Here is a 12,370-nt window from a genome sequence, read left to right on the forward strand (position 1 = left end):
TGCTAATATGGTCTTGTGGTTGACAACTATGAACATCTTTTATATTGCATAAGGAAAGGCCAAACAGTTTACTCCTGAACAAGAGCAAGTTTTCAAGGTTGCCGAAAACCTATTTCGAGATGTCATAATAAATGTTTTAGGTGGAAACATTGTGGACATCTACATGTTGTCTTTTGCCAAAGAAATGTGGGAAGTGATTGAGACAAAATTTGGCGTTTCCTAATGCTAGGAGTGAGTGCTATATGACTACAAGATGACCGATGACCGTTCTATAGTAGAACAGGCACATGAGATAAGGAAATGGCAAAAGAACAACATTCCCCGTGTGTGTTGCCTGACAAGTTTCTGGCTGGTGGTATCATCGTGAAGTTACCACAATCATGGAGGGAATTTTCACTACTCCAAACACACAAGCGACAAGAGTTGCTGACCTTAATGGTTCTCTTGATGTTGAAGAGAAGGCTAGGACAAAGACACTCACAGGAGAAGAGTTGAGTCTTTGTATGGTCTGAAATAAGCACCTAAGCAATGGCATGAGAAGTTTGACAAAACTTTGACATATGCTAGTTTTTGTTGTGAATGAGGTTGGCAGATGCGTGTACTATTTCTATGGTAGGGGTGAAGGTGTGGTCTTGTTTTCGTATGTCAGTGATGTACTGATCTTTGGAATCAGCCTTAATTTGATTAAAGAGGTGAAGGACTTCTTGTTCAACAATTTTGTGCTCTCTCCTTGTTCCCAGCGTATAGCACACTCCTGTTCCTGGCAATTCAATCCACGACGAAGGAGAACATCTACTTTAGTAGCACATGTACGACTACTTTCTTATGGTTGTTTGCAGGACTGTATTGCGTACCTCGTCTTGCATCGACTGTGGTCTACGATATCAGTAAGCTCCCTATGTCGCCTAGTGGGAACGAAGTCGCGGCCTTGGTCCTGTCTTAGGGTATGTTGCTACAACTCCAATTGTTTTATTTCTTTTTATATGATCAATATAACGTCAATGGATAGATCATGCACATGCTTGTCAAAAATATTTTACTAAGTTTTTGGATTAAATTATACTCAAATTTGCCTAAATATCTACACATGCTACACCGAGGAACTTCAACAACCCTAGGGCACTTTTCAAGTTGTGAATTAAGTGTTCGGGGTGTTCATATGTTAGGCGAGTCAAGATTCTAAGGGTTAACATGAATCAATAGATTTTTATGGCACACTACATGTCACAATAGATGGCAACAACTCCATAAAAGAAGCAATGAATGAAACAGACATGATATAATCAACGGGGACAATGCTCTTGCTGATATCTTTGTAGGCCACAAAGATCATGGGAACTTCATAAAGATTGAACTTCTGAAAATTGTAGAGACCGACCTTCTGAAAACTACTATCACTAGATATGTTGTTAATTAAAAATTGTTTCTTATACTTATAATACTACAGAAGCATGCACCAATAACATTAGTAACCATGGACTCTAGTTTTTGAGTGTTAATCAATTTGTGTTGGCGGTTGCGTCCACGAAAGCATGCGCCAATAACATTAGTAATCATGAGTCTCTCAAACTTCGTGAAGAAATTGAAACCAAGAGGTGGCAGTGGATTCTCTCATTCCTTCAAAACGTACAAGCATAAAACCCTTCGCTCTAGAAAGGAATTCACAAATCCTCCACTCCAAACGCTACTTTAGTGTTTGAAACTATATGAATCTGATTCCTTTAGAATTCCTTTGAAGATCCTGTAATACAAACAGAGCCTTACAAAATCTAGTTTTGACTGAATATTTTTATAACCGGAAGAATATAGAGTCAATGAGGATTCAATGAGTTGCCGCATAATGTAGACTAACATTGGTCCTGTTCGCTTATGCTGAAATTTGGCTTATGCTGATGCTGATGCTGAAATGTTGTGAGAGAAAAACACTGTTCTATGGCTAAAAAGTAGCTCAAGTGAACAGGGTCATAATTTGCAGAAGAAGACTAAAGAAACGCTTTGTAAGCTCACAAAAAGCTATATGCTCACACGGTACAACGAAACGCTACAAGAGGATTTCATTGTAGTCTTCCAAAGAAGGGAATTACGAAAAGGCTCATGTGACAAAAATTCTTCTTGAACAAGTCTCCAAACCAGACGATCTAGAAAATAGTAGATATTTTTTCTAATAATTCCAGCAAGCACATTTATTTCACCTCACAATAGTACAGAATGAAACAACATGATATAAATGACTCTCCCACAATGTCAATAAAGAATGGTGGAAATAATGATGAACCCATACTTGATGAACCATCCACATTATTAGTTGCATGATTAAGCTTGAGAACTTGACTCATCATTATCGCTGCCGTCTTCAAGGAAAGGGTAATCCGTGTAGCCAACAACAGGATCTTGCGTGTAGAAGGTAGAGCGGTCATACTTGTTCAGTGGCGCATTCAGCTCGAACCTCTTAGGCAGGTCCGGGTTAGCCAAGAAGAGTCTTCCATATGCAACAAGGTCAGCATAGCCTTCTGCCACTACCTTGTTGCCTTCCTCCCGATCGTATCCGCCAGCAGCGATAAACGTGCCGTTAAACGCCTTTCGGAACGGCAAGAGCCTGTGAGGGATCTGCCTGCGGCCGTCGACGATCGCCATTCGAGGTTCCACCTTGTGGCAGTAGAGAAAACCCTCGTGCTTGTTGAGCTGCTGGATCATGAAGTGGCCAAGCGCCACAGGATCGGAATCCACGCAATCCATGAAGTCAACAAACGGCGATAGCCTGATGCCCACGCGGTGCGCGCCCACCTCGCGGACAATGGCGTCGATGACCTCCACGGCGAAGCGGCACCGATTCTCCAGGCTGCCGCCGTACTCGTCGGTGCGGTCATTAGAACTGTCCTTCATGAATTGCTCGAGGAGATATCCATGCGCACCGTGGATCTCAACACCATCGAAGCCGGCTTCAATTGCATTCCGTGCAGCCCGCCTGAAATCATCGACGATGCCGGGGATCTCCTCGGTTCGCAACCGGCGCGGCTTCGAATACACAATTCCGGACTCGGCGTCCGGAGAAATCTGCTTGTCCGTGCTCGAGATAGGCGCCTGCCCGTCGGGCTGAAAATCTGCGAATTGGGTTGAAGGAAAATCAGGAAAACCAGCTCCTGATCAAACAATAGAGTATAATCAGAGCTGACAAAGATACGCTCGTACTAGATGGGAACATACCATTGGTCGAGACCCTGCCGACATGCCAAATCTGGCAGAAGAAGATGCCACCCTTCCGGTGGACGGCGTCGACGATGGGCTTCCACGCCTCGACCTGCTCCTGCGTCCAGATGCCAGGTGTCTCCGGGTACCCCTGCGCGGTGGGCGACACCCCCGTGGCCTCCGCGATGAGCAGGCCACCCTTGGTGGCGCGCTGCGCGTAGTACACGGCGGCGTGCGGCTGCGGCACGTTGCCGTAGGAGCGGCACCTCGTCAGCGGCGCGAGGACCACCCGGTGGGAGAGCTGGAACTGGCCCATCTTGTACGGCGTCATCAGCGGGATCACCTCCTTCGAAGCTTGCTGCACCATATTGCCTGCCTGGTCGCTCTCGCTCGCCGGCGTGCTGCAGCTGCACTGCAGATGAGATGCAACACTGCAGTCACTTGCTAGCTCTCTGCTCTAGCTTGCTTGCTGCCTCGCTTGCTCTGTTTCTCGCTTTGCTTCTGTTCTGCTTCGCTTGCTTTGTTTCTGGCTGTGTGCTTTTGCCAGAGCCCAGGGGTGTCTCTGTTTATATACGTGTTGGTGTGCCCGCCAGCCGTTTGTTTATGACTGTGTTGCGTCACCCTTTCCGTCATCCACTTGTTCTCACGCAGGTTCATTGTAACCGGTCGTGTTTTGGCTCCAACCACAGGTGAAGTTCAGACAGCGGCCTCTTTTGACTTGTGGAGTTGTGGTGCGAAAAGTGCACGTCACCGACAATAAGCGATGACGCTACTACCACGTGTGACATTTTACAGGTAGGATCTTCTTCGCTGATCATTCCTGTATAATTTTTTGTGTTTGTCCAACCACTGATATTTTACTACATTCACCTAAATGTATTCGTAGTTCATGTGTTGAAGTATGATAAGAATTCCAACTTACGGGCTGGAACGTCCGCGGTTCGGGTTATGTTAATTAACGAATTTCTTTCCATATTGGATTACAGCGTAACCGTTCTATAAATATATCTTGTAAGCCACAGGAAAAGAGATGAGACGACTCGTTATATTTCCTGCGTTTTGTAAAATCTCCTCGTATAATGAAAATCGACGGTTGATGCTCGTGATTTTTTCCCACAAGGGTTTTTCATGTAAAAATTTGTGTCTCAGGTTCTATCTTTATTTGCTAACAGCATCATAAGCACTTTGTATATGTTAGGTTTAGTCCCACATCAGTAATTAATGGTGGGGAGCACACAATATAAGGCGGGGACCGTCCTCACCTATCAGGCTAGTTTGTCGGGTTGAGTTAGGCCTAAGACCTAGGTATGTTGTGAGCTCTAGTGGACTTGGGTCCAAGGGGCGCCAGCTCGTGGGTTTATAGCGAGTTGGGCCGGATTCTGCTGCGCACTCCCAAATCGGTAATTGATGGTGAGGGAGCACAACATATAAGGTGGGAGCAGTCCTCATCTATCAGGCTAGTCTTAAGTTAGGCCTGAGGCCTGGTATGTTATGAGCTCCGGTGGACCGAGGCCCGAGGGGCGCCGACTCATGGGTTATAGCGAGCTGGGCCAGATTCCGCTGCGCACACTAACAGTATAAATTAGTTGGAAGTTAGCTGACACCAATATAAAGATACATTAGAGCATCTCCATGTGTTTCATATAATTCACTTGCTAAACTATGAGTTTACCAAAGTTGACAAAATAAGTAGCAACCTTTGCCCCCATCCACTTGAGCTAAACAGCAGCGGCTGTAGCTGTTGGAAATAATAGCAATTTAGTAACGCGTAAATTAATTTCGACAATGATAAAAAGAACAACAGCATGTATCATAGATGTGTGACTTAAAACTAGCACTATGACCCGAGGCAAATTCAAACTCTCTAGTGCTAGTAGCAGTAGAAATATAAGAACGAACAACAGAGAAAGAATAGACATTCTTACAGTGAGATTGTCGGCGCTAGCATTAGCGCAAAAGAAGACAAAGCAGACCGTCGATGAAGATCGGCGAACACTAGCGTAGAGGGAAGAAGACGTCCAGCGAACAGTCACGACGGTGCTTCCCAAAAACCTAATACACCCCCTACCCCGTGCAAGGACGCGAGGAGACGTAGGCTTCGAAAACCTGCTCTCCCGGCGCCGATGTCATGTCGGCGCCGGAATGGGAAAGATGACGGCAGCAGAGTACAGTGGCAAAGGGAAGAGATGAATTCTCTATTTTGAGGACGACGTCTCGTCCCAATATATATACACGCGTCGCAGCTAAGGTAAGTAATTAGCCGCGCAATCACAGCACTAATGGTGATTATTCTGCCCTTAGTTGACTAGAACAATTAGAGCAATCGCCATTAATACGAGAATAATTGCTTGCCAAAACAGACCAGCTCAATTTTCTTCATGCATGCAAAAATATAGAGTAGCAAAAGGAAGCTAGACACCCGCAAGGTCGAAGCGAGAAATCGCCATACCATCCACGCGCATGTCGCACGCCCGTTCCCATCGCCTGCCCCGGCGAGGCGAGCGAGCGAGCACGTGTTTCTTCCTTTTCCTCTCCCCAATAGTTTCAATTAGATGGAGCCAATTCAGCCCTTTAAGTTGGCCTCAACACCTTCTAGAGTAGCAATGTGAGACTAAAGTCCCCCACCATACCATGCATGTATGAGTGGGCGTTTGAAATTTATTTGGAATTATTATTTGGGCCAACCCAAATCTTCTAACAGTAGCTGGTTGCTACAGTACTCTACTGAGGAGATGTTCCTGTAGATGGTAGCGGCGGTGGCTCTTAAGCTCTTCCGAGCACCGCCCTTATTTTTTCTCCATCTCTAAATGTTTTCTATCCTAAGTTCCCACATGATCTCTAAATATTTTCTATCCTAAGTTCCTATATGATTTTTGCATTGGGAACAATAGACTATTTCTAAAACAACCGAGCCTTTCATGTTTTTTTTCTTTTCTTACCCCTTCTCACATGGAACCCTATATTTTCTCCTACTTATCTATCCATCTTCTTCTTCATGGGCACGCACGCGGCAAGCCATGGCCGGCTGTATACCGATCGGACTGGTTCTCCATCGCTTGAATAAGGGTGTGTTTGTTTCCCTGGACGAGGGTGGCTCGCAAGCCCGGGTAGAGTCAGGCTGAGGTTGGCATGGCTGAGATGGTGCAAGTGCATTTGTTTGATTGCCTGGACTCCAGAAGAGCCAGGTTCTCTTGAGATACTGATTGGTAGGCCGCACAAACGGCTGTGGTGACCGTGCATCTGGAAGGTGGTGATGTTACCACCCACCTTTCTCTTAGTGGAATTCCATCGAGCACTCTGTGGGCGCCACGGAGTCCGACCCCTTCTCCGGCACCGGCGCGCAGCTCCGGCGCCATGGCCACATCCTACGCCCTGCACGGCATCGTGCGCCCGCGCCAGCGACGGCAGCGCTGAGGAGGGCGGCGCACTGGCACTGCACCACCGCATTCCGGAGAGAGATGCGGAGAGCGAAGTCAGCAGCCACCGCCCGACGCCGCGACGATGAGGAGCTCCAACTCTGATCACGACGAGCACGTGACACGGCGACCACCACCTACTCGCTCGCGCAGCAGCCGTCGACGCCACTCGCGCCGCCTTGGTGCCAGCGCCAGCGTGCGCGACACCGCGCCCAGCGCCTCCGTGCCAAGAACAGCAGCGCAGGATAGGAGGAGCCCGTGGAGGAGGAGGCCGAGGCGGAGGACGTCTGGCGCGGGCTGCAACAGTAGTGGGAACGGGAGACGTGGCCGCGGCAGGCGTCGAGGCCCATCGTGGTCGCCGGCGAGGAGGAGTCCTCGGACGTCGCTTCCACCGTGTTAGGGGAGAGCGGCGGCGGGATGGGAAGGGCGCGGAGCATGACCGACGACGACCTGGAGGAGCTCAAGGGCTGCGTGGATCTGAGCTCAAGGGCTGCGGAGGTGGTTCGCGAGCTCGTGGAGAAGACAACGCGAAGAGGAGGTGACAGGCACGGAGGTGAGGGAATCCCTCACCGCTTGGCTCCGTTGCGCCCGCTCGGCCAAGCCCGGGAGAAACAAAAATCATTTTCGTTCCCCTGGGCCAGGCCAAGGGGTGCTTTAAGGAGTGTGCGGGGCTGGCTTCCAAGCCCGTCCAGGCAATCAAACAGCCCATATTGCACTCCTAGAGCGTAGTGGCCCAGTTGGGCCAGACAAATAAACGTGCCCTTAGAATTTGCGGCATCCTGGTGGCGTGCGCAGTCGGTCGACGTTCCACCTGGAGACGATGCCTCTGGCGAAGCCCAGCGGGGGCGACGACAGCAACCGCTTGGGTGTCACCGCGGGGACAGCTCGTTCCTTCTTTGCGATTTGAAGATCTGTATTTGGAGCGAGCTGGGCCTAGGTCCCATGATGGGAGAGTTCAGCGTGTGCGCGGGAAGCTAATTTCTGGCGCGCAGGGGGCAGCCACCGTGGCGATCAATTCGGATGATGGCGAGCGGGGTTTGCTTGCTTTCTTTGCCTACCGAGATTTCAAGGATAGTCCTCTTGCTATTATAGAAAATCAAATATCATATTTGCTGGAGTTCAATTTTTGCTCTAATAATCTAAATATAACCTACACAACATGGATACCACATCTGTTGGAGTTGCTCTAATTTTCTGCCATGTTCCTTGGTATCGGTAAAACTACCTCACGAGCCAAAAAAAGAGAGAAAATGGAGGGTGCAATATATATAATATTAAAATATTTTTCGTGACCAGTCAATGACACTTACTACGTAAGTATTATAAATTTTTATATTTCAGTTAAATAAATAAATAGCGATTTGGGATAATATTAGGATTTTTATGATAGTGTGAGTATATACCAAATGATGCGGACCCACTAAAAGCTCTAGTTTGGTTTTGGTTAATTAATGAAACCCTAAGTGCTAACCTAGTTTATCAAAGTGATTATGAGATAGGTAGCACTACTCCAAGTGATGAAGCAATGGCGAAGATCATGACGATGGTGATGGCATGGTTATGATCAAATGCTTGAACTTGGAAAAGAAGAAAGAGAAAAACAAAAGGCTAAAGGCAAAGGTATAAATAGTAGGAGCCATTTTGTTTCGGTGATCAAGACACTTAGCGAGTGTGATCACATTTAGGTTAGATAGCCGTACTGTTAAGAGGGGTGAAACTCGTATTGAAATGCGGTTATCAAAGTGCCACTAGATGCTCTAACTCATTGCATATGCATTTAGGATCTAGTGGAGTGCTAACACCCTTGAAAATGTTTGTGAAAATATGCTAACACATGTGCACAAGGTGATACACTTGGTGGTTGGCACATTTGAGCAAGGGTTAGAAACTTCACCGGGGAGTGTCCGTCCGTAGAGTGCGAACAGTCCGACGGTGCCACCGGTGCCCTATACAGAAAAGACAGGGGTTCATAGAGTGACCGGACACTGGTGGTGCAGTGACCGGATGCTGAGGTCTAGTGTCCGGTCAGTGACAGCAGAGAGCACACTGTCTTGGTCTTGTGACCGGACGCTGGAGTGTAAACTGACCAGACGCTCATGGTCTGAGTCCGGTCAGTGCTGACGTACACTGACGTGAGGTGCACAGAGGAAACGTTGAGTGACCGGACGCAGGGTGTGTCCGGTCGAGCATGACCGGACGCGTCCGGTCATGAAATGTCGCATTTGGAATCTTACTGGAAACGACCGGACACTGAGGTCCAGCGTCCGGTCATCACTTGACCGTTGAGATCGGGCGATCGGCGTTTGAAGCCGATGACACGTGGCGCATATCGCACGACCGGACGCTGAGGTCCAGCGTCCAGTCAATATGACTGGAGCGTCCGGTCACCCCGTGTTGTGCCCATTGAAAGGGTACAACGGCTCTATTTCGTGGGGGCTTCTATTTAAGCCACATGGCCGGCTCAAGCTCACCCCTTGACCATTTGCATTGACATAGCAACCTTGTGAGCTTAGCCAAAGCCCTCCCACTCATCTCCATCATTGATTCATCATCTTTGTGAGATTGGGAGAGAATTCAAGTGCATTGTTTGAGTGATTGCGTCTAGGGGCACTTGGTATTCGTGTTTTGCTGCGGATTTCGCTTTGTTGCTCTTGGTGGTTGCCACCACCTAGACGGCTTGGTGCAGCGGTGGAGGATTGGCATGAGTTGGTGATTGTTTGTGGCCATCTCCGGTGATTGTGAGGGGATTTGTACCTTCCCCAGCGGAGCGCCGAAAGGTAACTCTTGTGGATTGCTCATGTCATTGAGTTACCTCACTTGTGGGTAGGTTCTTGTGGTGTCAAATCGTGTGGACGAGGTTTGTGCAACACCTCTTAGCCACCGAACCACCAAGTGTTGGTTGTCTCTTGCCATTTGGCATTCTCTCGGTGATTGATTTCATATTCATCTTGTGATTGGTTCATCCCTCTACATGGCGGTATAATCACCCTACTCGCTCTTTTACATTCTTGCAAACTAGTTGTGGCAAGCTCTTTAGTGTAATTAGAATTGAGAGCTTGATTTGTTATTTAAGTTCATCTAGTGGAGCTCTTTAGTGTAGCAAGATTGAGAGCTCTTAGTGAGTAGTAACATTGCAAGTTGTGTACCTAGTAATCATTGTAACTAGAATTGTTGGATAAGTGGCTTGCAACCCTTGTAGAGCTAGAGCAAGTTTGCATTTCGCTATTTGTCATACTAATCAAATTGCTATAGTTGTTTTGTAGATTTTTAAATTAGGACCTTTCACCCACCACGCCAGCCGCGTGGTCGAATCGCTGATGGTAACACCCCGCCAGACTGTGGAGAATTTTTTTCCTTTCGTTTGATATCCCGAGATGCATCCGCGGTCCGCCGACGCAAAGCAGTGACGCGAGGGTCGCGTGGACTGGTAATGACTAGCGACTAGCGTCACAAGGTGTCTATTACGGTGCATGTTTGCTTACATCCTACTGACATCAGTGCAAACGGGTTCCTCAATCCTAACGGCCCTGCACTGGTTCCATAGGGTTCCACGAAATAAGCGTCACAACCTCAGAATTAAGAAATCAGCCTAGACCAAACGTTCAACCTTCATCACATCCTGCTGGGCTTGTAGGTCGAAACAAATAGCAACTGTGGGCCGAAGACGAAGCCTCACCACCGGGCCCTAAGCCATTGCAGCTTTTCCATAAATAAAGAAGTAAAATCCGAGCCACCGACTTGCTGGCTTTCTTCTCCTACAACTAAAAAAACAAAGCGTGGACATTTTTTAGTGCGAGATTTGTTTTGGTTTGTCCGTCTGCCCACGCCTACAATCCCACACCCGTCGCTCCCTCGGTCTGCCTTCCCCTGTGATCCCCTACCGCTCGCCGCGTGACTGCGTCCACGCCGCAGAAGGTAAGCCCGATCCGCACGATCACCGCGAGTCCACGATGCACAAAAGGAAACCGCTCTAGTGATTTAGCCTCGATCTCGTGATTCCTCCGCTCGCCTCCCCATCGTTGCCCACCCGTAGCTGGCCGCGCCGCCGCAGCACCCGCCCGCAGCTCGCCGCGATGCAGTCCGCGCCCGCCCAGAGCTGGCCGTGACGCCGGCCGCGCCCACTCGCAGGTTGCCACACTGACGGTGCCTGCGCCCGCCCGCAGGTGCCCGCGACAGCCCTGCGGACCGCCCACCGCCGCCGCAGTGTCTTCCTCTACCCGCCCTTGATTCACCTGGCGAGGCCACCTCCGTCGTCGGCGCCAGCACCGACGTCGGGTCGGCACGCTTCACGTCGGCTTCAGCCCGCTCCGTCACCGCCGCGTTTTTTTCTCCCCGCCCTCGATTCGCCTGCTTCTTCTCAGGCTCGGACGTCACGGCAACCTCGCCCGCGTCTCCTACTCCCCTGCTTCGTGTCGGCTCCAATCGTGCCCTAAAGGAGCAATTGGGTCCTGGTTCGTGCATTCTTGGGAGCATCGTAGTTTCCAGGTACGTTCTTGAGCGATTCCTGTTTGGTTGTGATTTGGCCTTTGGGAGATCGAATCCTACTGTTCTTGGGGATCTTGGGGGAGGATTTAGGGTACTAGAGTCTAAAGCTAAGAAATTGTATGCCATCCTAGAGTAGGGGTGGAATTGTTCAGCAGATGTTGGGGCCAAATTCTCTTTCTGGGTTGCTTAGAGTGGCAACGATCTTGCAGAGACTTTCGTAGGTGCTTGTTCTTGCGCTTTTTAATCGATTTCTGTTCAATTTGATGTCATGCTTTCATTTAACCATCAAATGTCAGGGCCACTCTATGTTTTTTTGAGATAGTATAAACCAATGTAGTTTATTTATATCATGGGCCGATTACATGCATTGCTGCTTTTAAGTAGACTAACTATTAAATGCAATGCTTTTTTCTTGCTACTAACTACTAATTAGGTAGCTTACCTAGATCTCTTGAGCCTTCCTTATGCAGAGTAGATTCACAGCAATACCAAATTGTCATTTGGAGTGCCTAAAAACCCTTCATGGCTTCAAGTAAGCAGTACCAAATTGTCATTTGGAGTGCCTGGCGTATCACGAAGCCTTCAGCTTTTCTTAAGCAAGCAAATTTACTTTCTGGCTTTTCAGCGTACTTATTGGAATTACATAAACAACTATGAGCCTGAACTGAAACTTCCTGCCAGTAACCTATATTGCAGGAACAAGAACAACCCCTTTTTTTCCTTCGATCACATGTTCCAAACATCAGACAGTATGTGCAGTGTCTTTAGTTCACTACCATTGTTAGATAAATCAAAATGCCTAATAAAAGTATATTTTCAGTGACCATTTTCAGTGAACAGATTTCTGCCTGCACTTTTGTATTTACATCTGTGCATTGCAGAGAGATTATTTGCTTAGTATGGAGGAGGTTATACAAAACTACTATCTATGTTATAGCATCGGCAATGCAAGGATAATATTTGGTTGCACTTTCAGACTAACTGCACTATACTCTGTAATGAAAAATTCAACCCCTATGCGTACATGCGCACACCCATGTCCTTTACTAAATCTACGCCTGTGGTACTGTGTGCTTTGCTCTGAATGTTCCTAGCCCTTCTGTTCTTCATCCTCCCCACCTTGGTGGCATTTTGGATAGGCAGTGCAGATGGGATCAGGATATGTGATGATGAGACAATTAGATTTATGTTTTGTTAGCACTAGCACAGTACTGAAAATTGTAACCTGTAGACACGGTTTACTTCATTACTTCCTTTAGGCTTATTATTCTAATCCTTAACTG

At 48.0% G+C, this 12,370-nt stretch overlaps 1 protein-coding gene across 1 annotated transcript; it reads right to left on the minus strand.

The window, feature by feature from the left end:
- Positions 1-2,125: 2,125 nt before the first annotated feature.
- Positions 2,126-3,701, minus strand: LOC136527392 (12-oxophytodienoate reductase 1-like). Its single transcript, XM_066520106.1, has 2 exons — positions 3,205-3,701; positions 2,126-3,101 (listed from the first exon to the last, which is right to left on the minus strand). Exons 1-2 carry the CDS (start codon positions 3,551-3,553, stop codon positions 2,314-2,316), a joined length of 1,137 nt encoding a protein of 378 aa, XP_066376203.1. The 5' UTR covers positions 3,554-3,701; the 3' UTR covers positions 2,126-2,313.
- Between the last annotated feature and the right edge of the window lie 8,669 nt (positions 3,702-12,370).

This window comes from Miscanthus floridulus, chromosome 19, assembly GCF_019320115.1.
Source record: "Miscanthus floridulus cultivar M001 chromosome 19, ASM1932011v1, whole genome shotgun sequence".
In the NCBI taxonomy this organism is placed as follows: domain Eukaryota; kingdom Viridiplantae; phylum Streptophyta; class Magnoliopsida; order Poales; family Poaceae; genus Miscanthus; species Miscanthus floridulus.

Coding starts and splice junctions, on each gene's coding strand:
- LOC136527392 (XM_066520106.1), bottom strand. CDS start 3,553: ATGGTGCAGCAAGCTTCGAAGGAGGTGATCCCGCTGATGACGCCGTAC. Junction 3,102..3,204: donor CGGCAGGGTCTCGACCAATG/GTATGTTCCCAT, acceptor CCCAATTCGCAG/ATTTTCAGCCCGACGGGCAG.